This window comes from Ammospiza nelsoni, chromosome 1 (genome assembly GCF_027579445.1).
Source record: "Ammospiza nelsoni isolate bAmmNel1 chromosome 1, bAmmNel1.pri, whole genome shotgun sequence".
NCBI classification, from domain to species: domain Eukaryota; kingdom Metazoa; phylum Chordata; class Aves; order Passeriformes; family Passerellidae; genus Ammospiza; species Ammospiza nelsoni.
The window spans coordinates 105,134,187-105,155,553 of NC_080633.1; the positions used below are offsets into that span (position 1 = coordinate 105,134,187).

At 37.7% G+C, this 21,367-nt stretch overlaps 1 protein-coding gene across 1 annotated transcript; it reads right to left on the reverse strand.

The window, feature by feature from the left end:
• Window positions 1–4,912: 4,912 nt before the first annotated feature.
• On the reverse strand, window positions 4,913–21,168 carry NDC80 (NDC80 kinetochore complex component). Its single transcript, XM_059474731.1, has 17 exons — window positions 21,023–21,168; window positions 19,236–19,459; window positions 18,647–18,733; window positions 17,730–17,853; window positions 17,430–17,602; window positions 16,145–16,247; window positions 14,934–15,023; window positions 13,567–13,660; window positions 12,336–12,442; window positions 11,380–11,524; window positions 10,883–11,088; window positions 9,543–9,695; window positions 9,186–9,275; window positions 8,303–8,395; window positions 6,668–6,798; window positions 6,202–6,304; window positions 4,913–5,848 (listed from the first exon to the last, which is right to left on the reverse strand). The coding sequence occupies exons 2-17, from the start codon at window positions 19,334–19,336 to the stop codon at window positions 5,726–5,728; spliced, it is 1,923 nt and encodes a 640-aa protein (XP_059330714.1). The 5' UTR covers window positions 19,337–19,459; window positions 21,023–21,168; the 3' UTR covers window positions 4,913–5,725.
• Between the last annotated feature and the right edge of the window lie 199 nt (window positions 21,169–21,367).

Consider the following 21,367-nt stretch of genomic DNA (forward strand, 5'->3'; position numbering starts at 1 on the left):
GTGTGCAATCCTTCTGGCAAAGCCTACTCAAGTGTGGGCCCCTCACAGGGTCACTAGTCATATCATGAAACCTACTCCAGTGTGGGCTCTTTTCTGCACAGGTCCCTGTCAGGAACCTATTCCAGCATGGGCTTCCCATGGGTTCACAGCCAAGTCTTGGGCATCCACCTGTTCTGGTGTTGGTCTCTTCCATGGGCTGCAGGTGGATCTCAGCACCCCCGTGGACCTTCGTGGGCTGCAGGAAGACAGCCTGCTTCAGCATGGTTCTCACCATGGGCTGCAGAGGAATCTCAGACTTGGAGCACCTCCTTCCCTTCCTTTTCCACTGACCTTGGTGTTAACAGGGTGTTCCTCTCCCATATACTCACTCTCCTCTTCTCTGGCTATGATTTCCGCTGTAAAATAACCTTTAATTTTTTCTTCTTAAATATTTTATCACAGAGGCGTTGCCAGCATTTCTGATTGGCCCAGCCTTGTCCAGCAGCACCTCCATCTCGGAGCTGCCTTGGACATTGGCTCTGCTGGAGATGGAGGAATCCTCCAGCAGCTTCTCACAGAAGCCACCCCTGTAGTCCCACTGCTACCAAAACCTGGCCATGCAAATCCAATACAAGCACACACAAAAGACAGATGCTATTTCAGGAGCTTCTAGGCTAAGTATTTGTGTTCTCAGAATCCATAATAAAAGACCTGAGGAGTAGCTTCTGCAGAATCAAACCATCCAGCAATTGCTGGAAGAGATCCTCATTAATGCTGAATTGTCATTCCTTGATTTCTTGTTTATACCTTTACAATTCTATATCTTTCAAGGGAGTTATTTTCTCTTAAAATACCTAAAATTGCCTGAACCCTGCAACCTGTGACTGCTTTCTTGTCTTGTGTGACTCAACTCTGCAGCTTTCCTTATGACTTTGTTATGAGTGATGGCCTAACCTTTGGGAGGGGGAAGAAGATGGTAAGTCGTTACCCAGCAGTAGTCAAGCAGACCCCATTATTTGGTGTCCACTCTGCATTTCAAATGTAATGTAATTTCCATTGCTAATCAAGACCTTCCAGGTAATTAGAACTAGTAACTCCAGAAGCTCTTTACCAGGCAGAATAGTGAATGTCTTTCAGCTGGGCATACCAGTTGTCATGCATGACTGTGCTAGTGTTCAGCGTTCTCAGAACCACATAACATCTACCAATACAAAGGCATCCACTATTCTGAATCCTTGGAGGAAAAGTGAAATAAAATGACATACATCTCGCTTGTTTCAAAATACTTATACACATTTCATCACCTTTCCTTTTGCTTTGGAGTCTTGCCAGACCAATAAATGTTTCTTTAGAGGTGAAGTTAGAGTAACAGACGTCCTTTTAAATCTTTGCCTTGTGCAAAGGGTTCTTGAGACTACAATGCTTATTAGGTCACTGCCAGTTAAAACTGTGGTCTCATGCATGAGGTGGTAGAGAAAACAACATACAGACCACACATCACAAAGGCTCCTTGTTATCGTGAAGCTGTTGATAAGAACTTCTGTAATGGAGGGACAGTGCAGCCAATCATCCTGTAGACAGACAAGTGATCCTGTCTACCTCAGGCAAATACTGGGACTGGTAGACCTTTATGAACCAGAGTTCACAAAAGGTCCACTCTCCAGTGGGCAGCAGTGGACAACAGAGCTGACATCTGTCATGTCTAGAAAAATCCTGTAAACAGATCAAGTCCTACAAAAAAAAAAAAAAAGGAAAAAAAAGCCTGCAAAATCAGGAGTTTCCTGTTTCCTCAGGCTGAGGGATAGGACTCTGTGAATCTCCTGATAGAGGGCTAAAAATGCTGAAGATGTCAGTGCGCATCCTTTAGATATGATATTGGCTAAGACATTGATAGTCCCTCATCCAGTGGGGGACACTGAGGCCTTTGTGTCTTCTGTGCTTCTTCCATTTCTAAAAAAGGGATGAATACCATCAAAACTTCCACCTAAAATGTAAAATCCTGATGAAGATTCAAGAGCCCTATATGATGGAGTGCTTTGCAAGCAAAAAAGACTCAATGATACATGATTTCATCATACCAGAATGTTTTCACAGCCAAAAATCTGTAGACAGGAAGATTGAAATATTGAAAAGTATTGAAATATTGAAAAAACAGGTAAATTCCCTGGTCTGTACTATTGCCAAAAGAGGAAGGTTATCTGGCTCTGAAGGACACATTAAGGTTTCCAGTATTAAGCAAACAAGAGAACCCTGAAGAAGACTGGAAAGATTATATATATAGTCTCTTCAGAGATTGTTTGCAGTGCTCAAAATACTTGTATACCATATAACATGTAATTAGCAATGAATAGGCAATACCCTTGTTAACAAAATTTCCATTGCTTTACAGTCATTTAGCATGAGACCAGAGTTTTCCTTTTTTACTAGAGCATTGCACTGAGGGAGTTGTCCATGTTAGTGAAAAGGGAATGTCTTCAGCTATTGACTTTTTCTTCTTCCTTACTCTTTCAAAAAAGAACATAAAAAAATATAGCTGGTTTTTTAATTCTACCACATAAGTTGGAGCAGGGATGAGAGCTCCCATAAAAGGCCAGAGCAGGCAAACTATTGGAAGTATTACAGAGCCACAGAGCACAAATTGTTACTCAGCTCAGAACTAAAGGCTTGCATAGACATGCTATGCTTTATGTTGGCAAAATCAATGAAGAGCATTGCAGAAGCCTCATAGAAAACACTGCAAAGCTAAAGCCTGAGCAGGCACAGGTTGCAGCAGAGGAGGTTTCAATTGGCTATTAGGAAAATTTCTTCACAGCAGGAGTTGTCAAGCATTTATAAGTCATGAGGATGTGGCACTCAGAGACTGGTTGAGTGGTGGACTGGGCACTGTTAGATTAACAGCGGGACTCAATGAAATTAGAAGCTCTTTCCAACCTGAATGAATCTACATGACGCACTCAAGAAATACTCCAAAAAAAGAACTACCTTGTTCTTGTTGGTGATGAGTTTCTGACAACAAAAAATGAAAAAAACAACATATGCCAGAGAAAAGAAGCTACAGACTTCCAGCATGCTTCTACAGCATCAACTGTTATTTTTTATAGCTAAATAATAATAATAAAGCAGATGCAAGAGTGGTCACATAAAGGAAATACTTATGTAATATGAAGATAGCAAAAGGTTGGTTCATGAGATTAATGCTAAAAGGATACTACATGAATCATTGTCAAAGCAGCTTGGCCCTACGCTCCTAAGAATTTTTAAAAAGCCATCTATTTTTAAAAAGGTTAAAGCAATTTTTATTCCTCTGAAATTTACATGAAGATGTTTGCGCATTTTATTTTTCCTCTACACAATGCATGTTCAATAGCAAGGAGAGGCAGGGAATTAGTATCTGCTGCTAAAATGATTATCTAGTTCCTCAAAGAAAGTCAGATGATTGGGATTTTATGTCATATTTCTACACTTACAGTAAGGATCAGTCTTTTATAGAAACAGGCATAAGAAATTTTATTGAGTGTTAGAATACAAAAATTGTCACATTAAACTGTACAAAAGGTACACTAGCACTAAATGAGGCAACTGGATCCATACAAGAGCCAACATTTAAAAATGACTCATACTACTGAAATGTACAGGTGCTGTGGTACTTTCTCATTAAGACTTTATATTCCAATAAAGAAACAAAACCAAAACCAAGAGCAGAAATTATGTTCTAGTACCTACTGCCTAAATTTAGAAGCCCTATTCCAGAACACAAATCAAAACCAACTTGCCTGACTTTCAATATCACAGAGAAAACATGTTGAACGAGGATTAAAAAATTCCCTCAATTTTTAAATTGTGAAGACATAGTACCTAGTAAACATTGCCTGATGTTGATCTGTTGGATTATAACACACAGCCCTACAGTATTTTACAGAAACTTGATCCAAATTTGACGTAGTTCTAAAGACAGTTTAGGTTAACTGACAGACCAATAACAAAAACACATTGTCAATGTTACTAACAATTATTTTTAGAAATTATTTGGACTACTTTAATTTCAGAATATTACGTTGGCCAGTGCATTAAGCAAAGGCATCATGATTTGGATTTTGACCCATGTTCATTAGGGTTAATATAAAGCCCTTGGAAATGCCATTTAATTTGCTCTCATTTAATGAGCTGACTACTGCACATGGCAAGGAACCTACAGATGCTAAAAACACAAGGTCAGTTATAGATGCAGAGATAAACAGGTATGGGGGAGTCAAGAGAGAGCATAGCCCCTAAATAAGCACATGGTTTAAAGGAACGTGGCTCTCATCAAAAGCTCATAGTTTTGCTCCATTAGATTGCTACCTTGCTTTAGATAACAAAAATGTTAAAGAGATCACAAAAGGAAAAAACTTCTAAAGAGAAGGAACTGGGATGTAGCAAAAACTAGTTTGTTACAGAAACAAAAAGTAAGTCTGTAAAGATAAGAGAAAAGAAGACAACAAAAGAAAGCATATAAACTTCCCAGCTATCAGAAGACTTTTCTAGCTGTTAAATTAGAATTCTGGAGTATAAAAAAGGAACAGAAAATCAGAAACTTAAATAATGTCATCATTATCATATCTGAAACAAAATACTCTTACCAGGTCCAGAAGATTCACACATTATGTTAAGAACAACTGAGTTTTAAACTCATTCTGCAAAAATAGCCTAGAATGAGACAATTCAGTCTGTGTTTAGATGGTCTAACTCAAGTTTTGTTATATATCCTAGGGATTCATGTTGCATTCAAATATTGTAGAATTAAGGAGCAGCTTTCTTTATTTATCAGCTGCTAAATGCCTTTAAACAACTGCAAAATTGTTTTTATCTTTGTATATTTGAATGTTTGACCGATAAAAACAACTCAAATACTTCAATGCTTTTAATAGGACATAACATCATAAACTATCCAAGATATGAATGCTGGGTTTTATTTATTTATTTTTTTAACACAAAATTATACACAGAATAGATAAAATCATACTACTTTCACATAGCATTGATCCACTTTCTTTAAAGTATTTGGACCAGAGCTGCCCATACACTAATTTTACTGTTACTTTCCTGACAAAACATCAAAATCTGTCCAACCAGCCTAACAAGAATACAGATATTTTAGACCATTTTGATGTATCTAACATGCACCAAACAAGTGCACAAGTGATTAGATATACAGCCAGAATTCATATGATTTAGAGCTATTTAGAGCTTTCTCTGGTATATATATTCAAGAAATTCAGTGAAGTTTCATCTGGGAGTATGAGCAGCTAAAGACAAAGCTTGGTTTTCAAACTACTGTGTTTCTTTTTCTAGATTATTTACAAGACTACTATCCAAGGACTAATCTTATCAAGAGAGGTTTTGATTTTTTACTCATGTAAGAGGTGTCTCTGTGCAGTTTCATAGGTAACTGAACAAGCAGGAGACAGACATTTACATTTAGTCTTGCTAGTAAAATAAGGCTGGGGGAAGGATGTGAACTGTCTGTGATGCGTGTGCCCTAAACACATAGAAATGCTATTGAAAGTACAAAGTCTGAGCAAAGCATTTAAGAAAATGCAAATATATTGTTTAATTCTTAAATGTATTTGTCTCAACAAAACAAAGAATTATTTTCTTCCACTTAAAATCAGTTTCAGTGCTAAACACAGGTAAGTACCCATCCCTTTAGAAGGCCCCATACGAGAGCTTCAGAAATGCAACATTTTTATCTTCATCTTTCTAGTGATTAGACACTTTCAGCCTTCTTTTTATAACTGTCTAGGATGCTGGTCAAGTTTGACAATAGATCTTCAGGCATGAATTCTTCATCGTCCCTGTATATTCTCGCCTTCTGTTCATCAAGGTATTTCTAGAAAAGAGGTACAGAAAGCTTTATTAGCTCTGTCATGGTCTGTATTTTACTGATTCTGCTAAAGCATTTTAAGCAGTCATTGCACAGGTTAACTGATTTCAGTTAAACACTTTCCTGAAAGACATCTCTCAGAAGCAGGTTTAACCTGACAGGATGTTACTGCTGAAACTTAACAATCAATTCTGATTATTTACACCAAAGGTTTTGTCAGAAAATTTAACTAGAATCTGCAGACTTAGTAGCAGCTAAATAACTGATACTTCCTTAGAAAGAGTAAGCTCTAATTTGCAAGTGTTTAACTGCAAATGTCTCTAGAGAGATTTAATTCTGAATATCAAATTTTAGCTTACCACTATAGATTCTATATGAGTAGCAACTGTTTCTATAAGACGACTCAAGTTAGCATCAATTTTTCGCTTCTCTTCTGTTGTTGTTTGCAAAACAACTTGATATCTAAAAGGTAAAGATACTCAGATGGTCATGTCCATAATTAGAGAATTCCTGACATTTAAAACAATCACTTCAAGTCTGACTTATCATCACATTTAGCCATACTTTTTTTTCCATTAGTATTAATTTGAACCAAGTTACAATATATTAATGCTCAACTTAAAGAAAAACCCTTACGCGGAAAACAGGAGTTCTGATACAGCAGACAAATATTTTAGCAAAATACTGTTGAGGAGAAACATCTTTCAGTTGTTAACTTGTGAAATTAACACACTGAGATGGATACCTGCTGAAACAACTTTGTTACATTCAAGAAAATATTTTTGTCCTTAAAAACCAGGCAGACATGGAAGTTAGGAGCCTTACTGTCTTTGGTGATCATGCAATTCATTTGTAGCTTCACTGAGCCCATCATAGACACCACTCTCAAGTAACTGTTTATGCTTCTTTAATGATTCCAGTTCATTTGCACATTTCTTGTCCTCTTCTTCTATCTCCTGTTGTCATAAGGAAGGAGAAGAAAAAAAAAAGGCCTCTCTCAGGTATAATTTGGATCTTTTTTTCTTTCTACTTACCTGATTATATCCTAATACTGGAATTCAAAATTCACGCAAATAGTTCCAAGTTCAGAACTGAAAAAAACCCCAAGGATATCCCTCCCAAACCTAAAGTTTCAGCTGTTTTCTGTATCATCCCCATCCCAGAATAAGCCTAACCATCTCTTTATTCCTTTAACCACACTTAAAGGCCTGTGTTGCAGCTACATTCCCTTCAGAGTTAAAGCTCAAAAACTGTTGTTTAGGTTGTCTAAATAGCTTAGAAATGGCACATCATGAACAACTGTTTCTAGGTTAAAAAATACAACCACACTTGAGTAAGAAAATGGCTTTTCTTTTTTGTCTGAAAGAGAGTACTATTCCAAAGAATCATCTCTTCTAGGAGAATGACACTGTTGATGCTATACAGTCCACAAAACCAAACAAAATTCTGACGTCAACTCAACATGCAATTTTGGTAGATTACTGAAACATCATCCTTCAAAAATAATTTTAATACTTAAGACTTACAAACAGCATTTTAAAAATTAGGAGAGGAATTACATGACTAAGTGTCTGGTGGCAAGTGTGTATTTTATGAGCTTAACTTTAGGGAAAAGTATATGCAAGAGCACAGATCAAAAGCTAAATGTCATGTGGTTTTGAAAAATATAAACTAAATTAATTGCCTTTATATACCTATATATAGACCTGCCTCAGCAGGTATTAGCAGTGAAATAGCCCTGTTTCATGGCTATAGCACAGGAGTTTGGATTTACAGGAGCATGTATGGTAAACATTGGCGTAGTTCAAAGAACATTTTTCTGCAGGGCACCACGGCCCCACTAAAGCAGTGTTGTCAGAGAAATTGGGAGGTACCAAAATAGCCACTCAGTTGTTAACAGAGAGGGTTATGTTTTGTTGCTGAACTGCAAGTGGGGAAAAGAATAGAGACTGCTCCTGTGCTGGCAAAGGAAGCTAAAGTAAGTAACAGTCTGAGATCATTAAAACAATTTAACATGCTTTTGGTCAATGTTTTCCTTAGTTTTTACACAAGCTGATTAAACATGTTTACTAAAAACTGTAAATGTATTTATTATATACAAATTGATTAGACAAGACAGGTTCTGTTAATCCTAAAATTTCCTTCAAGCATGTGCCCAGAGACATCCTGAGGTCAGATGATTGTTGCTGCTTTTATTACTGGATGCAGGAATTTATTATTTACAGGATCTGCTACAATATGATGCCAGATTCTCTTACAAGAAAGTGAAAATTGATTCAGTTAAGGTGGCAGTCAAATCACTTTTCTGAAAAGAATGAAAAAGTCCTCTAAGAGGGAAGGAAGAAGGCAAAGGCAGAAGCCCAAACAAAAACGCAAACCAAAAATTTATCTATAAATACAAAAATTAAGAATAAGGGTATCATTAAGGGTAAGTTGTCATCAAGGTGTAAGAAGTTCTACCTTAAGCTTCTGCTGGTAAAGATCATCCAGCTTTTCAGCTTCTTCTGTCAGCATTTTTACACTGCGTTTCTTGTCCTCTAGCATTACAGTCACCTAGGATGAAAACATAACCAAGGAAGTATGGTTCAAAAAGAATTGCAATGTATAAATCCATGCCATCACAAACCACACCTGGTTAAACAGGTTAAACAATTAAACTAGGCTAGGCTGGGATGGCATTATCTTTCTTCATAGCAGCCTATGTTATGCTTTGTTTTGGATAAGGGGCTAAAACAGTATTGGTAACACACCAAAGTTTTGGCTACTGCTGAATAGTGCTAGCACAGCATTCCAAGGCTTTCTATGCTTCCCAGGGCCTCTCACTGAGTAGGGCAGGGACAGGCAAAAGGCTGGGAAGGTGCATAGCAAGGCCAGCTGGCCAAGAGGACATTCCATACCACATAACACCATGCTCAGGTAGAAGAACTAGGAAATAAAATTCTCCTTCTTTCAATCTGTCCCAAATCCAATAGTACTAAAAATCTTCCTGATGACAATTTGTCGGTGATGGTAAGCCACACAATCAACTGGAATGGGCAACTTAGAAACAAATACTTCCAATGGTTATGGTCAAATATATGTAAGCTACATAAACTTTAATTCAGGGAATACATGATATTTCAACCAACAAAGACCTCAGTTCTTAGAAAAACTTTTAGGTTCCATTACAATAAAAGCAGTTTTCTCACAGTTTCTCCCCCTCTACTTGTCCTCAGAAAAACCCCAAGTAATTCAAGAAACCAATCCAACACATCACACTTTAACTATGCAAAAAGTTGAATGAAAGAGGCAAATAAGGTTTTAGGGTTGGTATCTTAGTGTTAATCTTCATTAACTAACTCACCTGTTCCAAAGTATCTTCCAGAGTAATTTTCCGTTGAGTGCCTTTACTAATTTCCTCCTCAGTCTCGTTGATGATCTCCATGAGGGGAGCCTGTAATACGTATACAAGAAGATCGAACAAATGCAATTTGCTAATTTGAACCAAGATGCACCCCAGTACACCCTTTTATTCTTTTAGGCTACTGTATTCTCCAATACCAAATCTCTTTAAAATACTACAATGTCATTATGGTGACTCATCACACAAGCTTTTCAATGACATTTCATTGTGAGATTGAGAGACCTTCCCAGCATTCCCAAAGAAACACATTTTTTTTTGTGAGTGGTATCTAAAGCCTTCAGTGTTGATTCTACTTACCTTGATCTGAGTTCTGTATTTGACTAGGCAATTCGGTCCTGAATCAGGATTAAACTGAATCTTAAAGTCGTGGCCTTTGGAATTCTCAGCACTTACTGGAATTAATTTCAGCTTTCGAGCCAGTTTATGATACTCTGCCAGTTGCATTTCAATCTGCTCAGAGGAGAAAAGGGCACAAATCATAGAAGAGATACAAGTGAAAAGCTGTGCAAGAAGTATTCATATAGTATTTTAAACAAGTTCCTGAGTTGCTCTCTATAGCCATAATTCCTTGCTACCCACAGTATTCAAGAGCTGTATGCAGTGCCAGTACAGCAGTTTGCTGCATTAGGTACTGTTTTCTGATTCTTTCAGAGTTTGCACACTGAGGTTTCTTAGTGTCTATGGCTGAGAACACTGAATGGTTTCACCTGTGGTTTTCCATATTCATCTGCCATAATTTTTCCTGCCTCAGGTTTCTGAGAATTAGCTGATAGGGAACTAAAAACGTGCTGGAAAATAATACTAAACAAATGATTAGTCATAAGGTCAATATGCCTTCTCTCATTAGTTTTGACAGGAAATGCTACACAGCCACACATCCTAACAACAAACTAACTTGAGCATGCCTTTAAACAAAGCTTATTAAATGCTTTAATTTCTAATTAATCTAATTAATTAAATGCAAACATTAAAGAACCCAGGGTTTTTTTTTTTTCCAGTTTTATATGCTTCATACTTGCACCTGAGGATTTAAGTTGATAAAAGTGCTTGATAAAGGGTGACCCTACCAAACATATTTGAAATTTTTTCTTTAGTTCTCCAGTTGGCAAAGCAGAAGCTTTTAAATCCCATCACTTACAGGACTATATCTTTTCATTCTGTTTGAAGGGATTGAACTTGGCCCTTGAAAGATGTTACAACTGCTACACAAAGAACTAATCAGGCCCTAAATGCATGCAAAGCTATTGATTCAAATTCACTAGTTTTGCCTTACTTCCTTGCTCTGAAATATTAACATTAGCCTGTAATTTCTTGTGTTATCAAAGCAATGGCATGCTAATGTTATCAAAGCTCTTAATGCTACAGCAGTGACAGCTTACCATGCTTCATATTCTAGACACATCTCTTACGATGCAGGAAAAAAGTACACTTCCATTAAGTGCAAAACAGAAAAAGGGAAAAAAGCGCAACATTTTTCAGGATACTGTAAACAGAGACCATTCTTGTCAGTTTTGCCTGGTTAGATACATGTATGGTGGTGTTAGATTATTTAGGAAAGAAGTTATCAAGACTCCAATTTTAAGCTTGCATGATGAAAACTGGCAGCCACCTCCGAGTGTTGTGGGGTTTTCACATACCGCGTCTCTATTCCTAGCATATTTTATCTCTTCATTCCACATCTGATCTCGTTCTGCTTGCAGCTCCTTATTCAGCTTATTAATGGTTTGCTGCAGCTCATTTCTCTCGTGATTTATTCTCTCAATGTCCGCAGCTGAGTACTTCTGGTTATCTAAGATGTGCTGGAGCCGGGCATTCTCCTGCTTCATGGCTTCTACTTCTACTCCTAAGTACATAAAACATTTGTGAAATGGACATAAAATACCAGCCTATATACATAAGCCTCACCTCTGTATTGTATGAGTAAATGACAGTTATTACATAACATTACCATTTCATTACTCCAGTGTACAGAGAACTATTAGCCAAAAATTTTTTATTAGCAATCCATTCTGGAAAGTTTATTTGTAGCATCATGCTACTCCAAGTACCTTGCTCTGCTCTCAAGCTAAGAACTACAATTATTTGAAGACTATTTCTAGCTTCACTGTCCTGACTGTGATCAAGTCCTCCTTACCTGCTGTCTCAACTTCATCATTAATACTTTCCAGGTTTTGATCAAGGATGGATATATGAGATTTCATATTAGCCAAATAAGCCTGGAATTTCTGTACGTCTGCTTGAAGAGACAATTTCACATTTCGTAGTGTTACTCTACGATCCTAGGAAATGGGTGAAAAGAACAACCACTCTTAGATAAATATAAAATAATGACTTCACTTTCCAGATAAGACAGTAGAGTAATTGATCAATATCAATAGCACAAATATAAAACTAAAGAACTTTAATAATTTTTTATCCCTGTGACAGCTAAGTCCAGTCAAGACACCTTTAAAATAACAGCAACGAAGGCTGAAAAGATTCTTGCATTTCAGCATTATGTCTCTCATTTGCATCAGACAGTGCTTTAGACAATTCTTACTACAGGTAGTCCACAACTTAACTCTAGTAGTACATGGAGGGCAGATGAAACAGGGGCATAGAAAGCCAGGAATAAACTCAGCACATTTTGCACAGTTGGCAGGAATTTCAATTTGCCACCTGCACAGCCACTAACCCATTTTTAAACTCAGGCTGTATTAAAAGCAGAATCCAGCTTTTCAAGCAAAGTATTTTCCATAAAATATATTTGTTACCACTGAATCCCATGCCTCATATTTGAATACCAACACACTTGAAAAAAATAATGTTGAAATTTATATTAAAAAATTTGGTTCAAGTATTTTATTGATATTTCAGTCAATATAAGACCTTATTACCTGTAAATACCTGCACATTATCAAACAGTTACTGAAGATTCCACAGAAAAAAGCCTTGTTCTCTAATAGTATAGAGTCTGTAAAATTCTGGCCTAATTAAAATCTCAAAGCACTGAAATTTTTCCATTTGTTATGTATCATAAGTATCTTCATTCAGAAATGGTCGATATTATAAAATTCAACTCCACCATAAAAACAGACACAATTTACTAACCGGCTCACTTTCCTTTTCTTTTTCTAGTCTTGCAATCTCTTCTTGAAGTCTTTTGTTCTCAGCTTCTAAACTTTCCATCTGGAATGGATCTATATTAAATAAATCCTCTGTGGGAGAGCAGAAGAGACAGTGGAGTTACAAATTTATCTCAATATCACTACCTATTTTGAGTATCTGAACTTGAGCTTCAGCACAGTAAATACCCATTATCCGGATAATTATTTTACACTAAAAAAATAACTAAAAACAACCAAGAAACTTACCAGAAAAACCTTTCATTAAAATGTAACCAGGCAAAAACCCCAGAACAAACAAGAAGAGAAATGGGTTTCTCAGTCCTCATGTCAGAAAGAGTTCTCATGTCAAAGTCACTCCCAAGAGGTAAGGGTTTCCAAACTCTCATACAGCCCACACCACAGCAGAGTATACAAGTCAGGACTACCTTGTGAAGCTAGAACAAATCAAACTTACTTAACAACCCCTTTCTTATCCATATACTTCCTTGCTTCTTGAGGCATCTTTTCCCTAACTTAATTTGGCTTTGCCAAAAAATGGGATGATTATTTTTTCCCAATATCCGGTAACAGTGTGGTATCTTGTTTCCTCTCCAACTGATGGCTCCAGTTTGCAAACAAAGGGCCCTTAGTCTGGCTTCTCATAGGAGAGCAAAGAAAGTAAGAAATGTTTTTCTTCCTTTTCTCACATTGCATTTGTATTTCTGCAGGTGGTGAAATGAGTGAGTCAAAAAAACCTAATAATTTTCTACCTCCCTGAAGATAAACACAGGTGCATGCTGAATCACATACAGAACCCTCACAACAGAGTTTGGAACTCTTGCAGACTGCTTTCAGATCTTTCAAAAGTTGAACTTTCTTGTCAGCTGTGCATCCTCTGAAAATATTTTTCTTTTTTTAAATTATTAACTTTTCCAGACAGAAACAAGAGCCATCTGCATAGATGGAGTTCACATCTGAAGAATCGTATACTGGTTTTCTGTGACAAAGACATTAAAAAAACCAGGTGACACAGCTACAGCTGATAGCAGATCATGACCTATCCATCCATACTGCTAAAAATACACATAAAAAAGAGAGCATTAAGTTGAAGTAACTGAAACATACTTAGGTGTTTCAGACTCCCTTAGATCACTTTCACTCGTAAAATGAACAAACTGATGCTAGGAGAAAAGAAACCAGTAACACAATTGAATACTTAAAATTTGAAAACTTACTTAATTTTGACTGCACTTCAGCATCCAACTCTTCAAAGGTATCTCTCCCTTTCATGAAAAGATCATAGCACTTCACACAGTAGTCCATGAAAAGCTGAAAACAATTTAAAAATCTTTCATTTCAACAATTCCAAGACCTGTAAAATATCTGGATAGTCTAAAGCTACTCAATCAGTGGAATTAAACAGACATCAAAGATATCTTTAAAGCTTCGATTGTACTTTTGTAAAATTAAACTTTTTTCCTCCCTTTGAACATAGAATGTCAACAGATTATATATTCAGGCAGAAGGAGACAACTATAATTCACACAAAGAAAGGTCTGGAAATAATGTATTTTTAACAAAGATATTAAATAAGATTGTAGGTAGAATATTTAAGAATTGTTCATCTTGATGCATATGATTCTCTCAGGCTAGTTTATGGAAACTGCAGGTCTGTTTAACAGACCTTTTCTATAATTATGATCATTAAAATTCAGATCTGCAGATCTCAAAGTACTCTTGTCTAGAATTAAAGAAAGGTTACCCAAAAAGAGTTTGCTAGACACTAAGTCACAGATGCTTCAGAAGCAATTACACCAGTATTGTGAATTTTGTATCTATCTATCTATCTATATATATATGCCTAAGTGCCAATGTAGAAGAATGTATTTAGTTTAAAAGCATTGTTACTTGCCAACCATCATGTTGTAACCTTAGTCCAAAATTATGATTTTTACTTGATTTTTGCAATTTTTAATTAAATGTTTTAGCTTATAATGCAACCCTCTCCAAACACCTGCTGTGATTTAACACTGAGTTAAATCTGAGTAGTACTAATAATCCATGATAAATTAAAAAGAAAGCAAGCTGTTGGATTAAGAGCTCAAATTATACTGCCACCCTATTTTGTGGCTCAGAAATAAAACTTTACAACCAATTTTTACATAGTAAATTGGCACAAGTCACTATATTTAGAATTAAGTCACTTTCTTTACACTGCACTGCAATTAACCTCAGAAGTCTTGAGTGCTAAAGGAAAATATATCAGAAACTCTACTTCAACAATAAACAGCATAATGATGCCCTTTCTCTACAAAGGAGAACAGTATATACTTGTAGAATAAGGTGAATATAAAATAAAGAGAATATTTTGTTTAATACCCAGTCTACACCAATAGACTGATCATCATACCTGCTCAGGAAATAGTTGATCAGGTTTTTAATACAATGCTACTCTACCTCCTAGAAAGCATTGTGAATATAAAAGGGAACAGAATCTATAAATACATGACCCAGCAATCTAAACTGTAATTAAATTGTGTTGTTACAGCAAATGGCAAAATCCAGTTAAGCAATTCTGATACTAATTTCCTTTTTATGGTACCTTATTATGTACAATTCCATCATCTGTCTCTCCTCCCCAGCTCTGTCTGTCATCGAACGATGGTGCATTTTCCCTGATCGCATTGTACAGCTGAAAAACAGAGATGCACACAACAAAGAGCAAATATGACGACATCCATTAGTTTCCATGTTGGTTTTCATGAAAAGAAGCAGAGTAACACTGGATTAGGATTTCAGCAAGCAGATTGGAATGAACCTGTGTTGAGTTGACTAAACACACAGGTAAAGAGGCATGAACTAGACAGTCAACACTGCCAAATTGTCTCGTGTCTTTTGAGCAGAAAAGGACAGGGTTTTCCTGGGTGCTCAATTCAGCAGTGGTCAACTTCTGTCACAGATGCCAAATTTTGCTCAGCCCTGAGTTGGCAGCAACAACTGTTAGGACTACTAAAAAACCCAAACAAACCAAACAAAACCAAAATTAAATAAAAAGCACCCCACTCAAACTGAAAACTTGCCACTCTGTGTCGCTGACCGACACGAAAGAACACAAGCACACCACCGCTTTCAAGTGAAGGGAAAAAAGGGAAGTTTTATTCTCTGACTCCACTATTTATAGTTTTACAAGAGTGACAGTGGATTGGAAGGTGACAGTGACACCTCTGCAATGCCACAGGTCAAACCAACAGTCCATCAACTCTCTCCTCCTCCATAAAGGAATGAAAAACAATGAGTTATTTACAGAAAGTGTGTGGGAAAGTTCACTACAAGAATGTCAACATCAGAAGGCTTAGAAAATCTTAAAAAACCAGGGCGACAACTCTGTATCAGAATCACAGGACATTTGAATAATTTCAATTGAAAATTCCATCCTTAGATTTCAAATTTAGGAGAGAATGGCAGATGTCACAACATTTGCACTGGAGATACACGTTCCATTCAGTGATTATACTCATTAATTTCTCACATTTATTGTATGTACAGATCAGCATTTTGCCACCTTCTCTTATACATTAATTTATCCAGTGCATACATGTAAAGAAAAAACCCTATCATAATATAACATGAAAAGCTCACTTTAAAAGTTACCAAAACATTAGGCCAAGGGTCAGCTCCCAGATGACAGCTAAGAACATATATGTTTACATATATGTTGAACAAAGAGATTTGTAGAAAATATGTACTAAATCTGTATTGAAACTAACATTCCAGCCTGGAAAGTAAAAATATTTATCTTAAGACAAACATTACCTTGACACAATCAATTAACCAACACAAAGCTGCCACAATCTGAGGCCAGGTGTGTGGTGCTCCCACAGTGTACATGGAGCTTTTTGACAGAGCAAAGGGGTACCTGTATGGCCAAAGAGGATACATTTTTAATAGCTGTGGCAGACAGCAATGAAAACAAACCAGCACATTTTGAAAACAAAGCAGCATATTTTTCTATGTAGATGAAAGCACAGAAGGAAGAGCAAACTCAATTCTACTGTACTCCAAATGAAATTAGTTGAGTTCTTATAGTACGATTTTATTCAATTATCATGGGTTTCTCATTTTGCAACTCATAGAATAACATGGCTTGAAAGGGACCTGTAAGGATCTACAAATCCAACTCCCTGCTCCTCATAGGACTGCCTACAACTAAACCATATGATCAAGAGTGTCATCCAGATGCTCCTTGAAATCCCAAAACTTCAAGTGACTTGTCAGAATTAGTCATTTTATCCAGAATTACACCCTTGGTGCAGCAGAGTGTAATCCTTTTCAACATTTTAAGCTATATCAGCAGTTTCAAATGTTATAGATTAAAACAAAGCTTTATTAAAATGCTGAGAAGTGTACAAAAGATTTGCACCTACATTTAAGGAGCCCTGGCACTCTGACACCATCATGGGTATACATTCCCTTTTTTTTTTTAATGAGACTGAAAATTCAAGTTATCAAGAGGCAGAGGATTTTCTTTCCAAGACAGTGTTGGGGCATTAATGATTTCAAACACTGAACAAATTCAGCAATAAACCACTCAGCTGCTTAGTGTTTTTCTCCCCTCAACAGTAATTTTGTTATTTCCACATTCTGCTTTGAAAGCAGAATGAGAAAAATTGCAGGAAAACATATTTTAAACTAAATTAAATTTGTTTAAACTAAAATTAAATTGTCTTGATCCAAAATTCTGGAAATTTTAGTTCCTAGATTCTAACAAAATGAACAGAAAGGTCTGTAAAAGAAAATTGTGCCTTGTCCTCCAAAGTTCTATACAAATAATCAAATTTTACATGACAAAGCAAGATTCCCAGAGCTTATAGTTCTGTAAATTCAAATATAAAATGTATAGCAGATGCTGAAAATCAGAGAGTAAACCTAGAGTTAAACAAAAGTGAAACAAAACAATCACAACATTGCACTTTTAGAGTCTCATCTGAATAAATAAACCTATCCATTCCCCCCAACTATCAATGCAGAATTCTTAGCTTTTAAATTTCTAGCCATAGCATATCTATTCAGTCCAGGAGACTAACAATAATCATCTTACCCAAGGTCTTTAAAAACTTTGGGAATTTCCTCTTCAAATTTTGAGTCAGGCAGTTCATAAGAAGGGCAGAGGAATTTGTAGATAAAGGTGAAGATCTTTAAAAAGTCCTTAACTGATGGAGATTGTAGTGATTTCATGGAAACATTGTGGGCATAAGCATTCTCAACAAGGAACTGTGCAAAAGAAACACGGAATACCAGTCACTAAATAAAATTTATAGTTGAAACCAAGGGAAATAACCATTTTGACTAGCACATTTTACACCTCATAACATACATGCAGAACAAGTTAATATGTTACCTCACAAAGCTTTTTGATACATTGTTGGATGAATGTCTTGTCATGAAGGGGCCTGGGATCCTTTATCTTTTCTGTCCCAAACACACCGAACTGGCTGCTGCGTGACCCTCCAGCCCCACTCGCTCTAGGGACAGACAATAAATACAGGTATTGTCACAATACATAGAAAGAAGAACTCTCTTCATGTTTAAGTCATAACGGCTAGCTTTATGTTTTCTTTGCATTTGTTATACAAAATGATACTTGAAGTTTTCTCTTTCTTTAAGGTCATTGGCAAAACATCATCGTTTTCTCTTTCTTTAAGGTCATTGGCAAAACATCATCAACCTGGAAGTCACAATGCCATAAGTACAACAAAGATTACTGCATCCTAGATGAATACTTTCTTCATTTTATTGAAATAAATAAACTTTTAGAGAGCAGAAAAATACCCCAAAGATGAAAAAAAATAATGTTGGTGACTGTAAATAAACTCTAAAAATATTTAAGGAATATTTAAAAGGAATAACCCCTGCAACAATGGGGTACTATCAAGAAGATACCCATAACACAGGAAGTCATGAGCTAAGTAGAAAGATTATAGAGTTTTGGAAAGTTTGTATCTTAGAGAGAGGAAAGTAATGCAGAGTATGCTTCAGATGTCATTCTTGCTTAAACAAGAAAATGTATTGAGATACTCTTAAGGTCTGCAGTGCGCATCATTCCCAAAAGAAAAAAAAAATAAAGCTCCCAAAGCAATTCCTGCTCCACAGCATTATTGTTTAGTGATCAAGGACTGGAGGAAGGCAGACCTGAAGGTCTGCTTGCCTCAGATCCATTATTCCCTGTAGTGAAAATCTGTCAAGAAAGAAAAATACCAAAATTAGAGGACCATTTTTGTTTTAATGTACAGTGCAGACAACAAAAGCTATCCATACCTGTTCCCAAAACAGCTGACTTTTCTTTCTGAAGCTCCAGATGTAGGTTTGCTCATGCTCAGCTTCCCAAAGGTGCTTCTGTCCTTCCTGAGGAGCAGAAAAAGATTCAAGTGACTACTTCTACCAATTCATACAAGAGCTATAGTAAATAGCTCCTATAGTACTTGTATTATAGTACAAGAAAGACTGTAAATAAAATCTACAATATTTAAGGAATATTTAAAAGGAATAGACCCCAGCATAGACCATACATAGCTCATACTAGAGTGATACAAACACTCATATATTCCTAAGCATCTTCATCCCCCAAACATCTTAGAAAGGTTAACTGATGCATCCAGTTATCTCCTCAGAAACATGTAACAAAGTGTTACTATTTGAAACATGACACAAGTACACAGAAAGGTTAAAGCAAGTATTTTTGAAAAACTGGAGCACATGTGCAAACACCCTTGGTTGTAGGGAGCTTTCTTCTCACTGTCTTATTTTTTTCCCCTCAGTTGCTACTCACACTCAAACACACTATGATAAATCTCTTCAGAATTAGTTTTATATACTTATCTTTAGCAACATGACCAGCCAGACTTACATCTGAGGTGTCTGAAGACCCATCTTGTTGGTGTCCTGCACTCTCAGTGCCATCATAGATTGTCGACTGCTGCTTCCAGCAGTACTTGAGCTTCGCCTCATTGTGACTGCTGTAAACCACAATCCCTCAGTATTCCAGCAATATCAGAAAATCCAGGATCTAAGGGTATTTTCTTTTCTAAATGCCACAATGATTTTCCAAAGACTCAGAATAAACAAGTAGACCTGAACATTGGACCAAAAAAAAAAAAAAAAAAAAAAAAAAAATTGTGTTAGGCTCCACAAATATATAAGAGCAGCCATAGCCCTTTAAATCAACCATTTTATTGATAAAAAGTGTTAGTGTTTCTTCCAAACCTACTGTTTTGCCTTTCTTTATATTTGGTCATTTCAGACCTACAGGTCCCAAAAGCAAAAGAGCTTGAGAAATTTTTAATTTCAGTCCACACTACCATGAGTACACAAGTACTGCTTACAGCACTTTGCTGTACATCAGCTCCTGAGCTTCTAGCTCTGAGCCCACCCATTCCTCTGCAACTGATCTCCCAGTATTATAGCACAATAACTGGAAAACCTATTCTGAGATAATATTATGGCTCTCTTCAGAATATGCATGCAGAATATAAATCAAACTGGAATATTAAGACCATTATCCCCACATTAAGGGGATTAAGGGGAATTTGAAGTAAACAGAACTGACAAAACATTAAGTCACAAAAATTGCCTGCTTCTGCCCTCTACAGAGGTTCTACTTTATTTGTGGGATGGGCTTAAATGACTGAATTATAACTAATAAAAATTCCCTCTCCCTACAGATGTTACCAAAACACATTAATATAAACTGTTGCTTCATTTTGCTTCCAGTTCCACTGCTCACAAACCACAACAGAAGTTTAGCTCAAGCTCAATTCATAGGGCAGCATTTCTCACTGTGTCTGGGGAAGAATCTGCATTATTCCATTACTTTAACTGGGACCAACCACAGAGAGAATGAATATTCACAATCATAGCAAGCAATTAGCTTCTAGAATAACAGAATCAATTAGGTTGGAAAAGACCTGCAAGATCATCAAGTCCAACTTATGACCAAACACCACCTTGTAAGCTAGACCATGGCACTAAGTGCCACATCCAGCCTTTCCTTAAACAGCTCCTGGGACACTGACTCCACCACCATGCTGGGCAGGTGTGGTGGTTGTTTGAGCAAGCTTAACACACTCATTCACGACAGCAGTCTATTCCAGTGTATAATCGCCTTCTCTGTGGAGGAATTCCTCCAATTGTCCCACCAAAGCCTGGTGCAGTTTGACACCGTGTCCTCTCACTTATTGCCCGGGAGAAGAGGCCGACCCCCACCTGGCTACAGCCTGCTTTCTCTGGAACCACTCAGGTAGTTCCAGAGTGATGAGACTCCTTAGAGCCTCCTTTTCTCCAGGCTAAACACCCTCAGCTCCCACAGCCGCTCCTTACGGGACTTGTGCTCCAGACCCTTCCCCAGCTCCGGTGCCCTTCTCTGGACACGCTCCAGGCCCTCAATGAATTGCGGGCCCAGAAGTGGCCGCAGCGCTGGAGGTGCGGCCTCATCAGTGCCGCGTACAGGGCTCTGTCACTGCCCTGGTCCTGCTGGCCACACTGCTGCTGACAAAAGGTAGGACTCTGAAAGAGCAGAGATTTAAGAGCAGATTGCCAGAGCCAACATGCCAGCAAGAAAAAACCAAGAAAGCGTAGAGCGCGGCAAAGCTGGGCGCAGCTCCACCCGCTCGCCGTGAGAGCGCGTCTAAACCGTACCGAAGGCGACCGAGGGGCCTCAGCGGCGAGCCCGCAGCCCGGGAGTCACCGCCGCCGCACGGACACTTGTCCCAGTGGGTGAAGCCGTGAGGGTGTTGGTGTTGGTGCTGCTGCCGCTGTCCCCCGCTCCCCGCCCTGCCGTTACCGCCAGTGCCGTCGCCGCCGCCTCCTCGCAATTTCAAATCCGCCCGCCCGGACGTGGCCCAGGCGTCACACGGAACTGCGTCACGGCGGGGCCGCGGGCCGGGCAGCGCCGCGGGCGGGGACCAGGGGCGGGGGAAACGGAGCGGAGGAGGAGCGGGGGAAACAGAGCGGAGGAGGAGCGGGGGAAACAGAGAGGAGGAG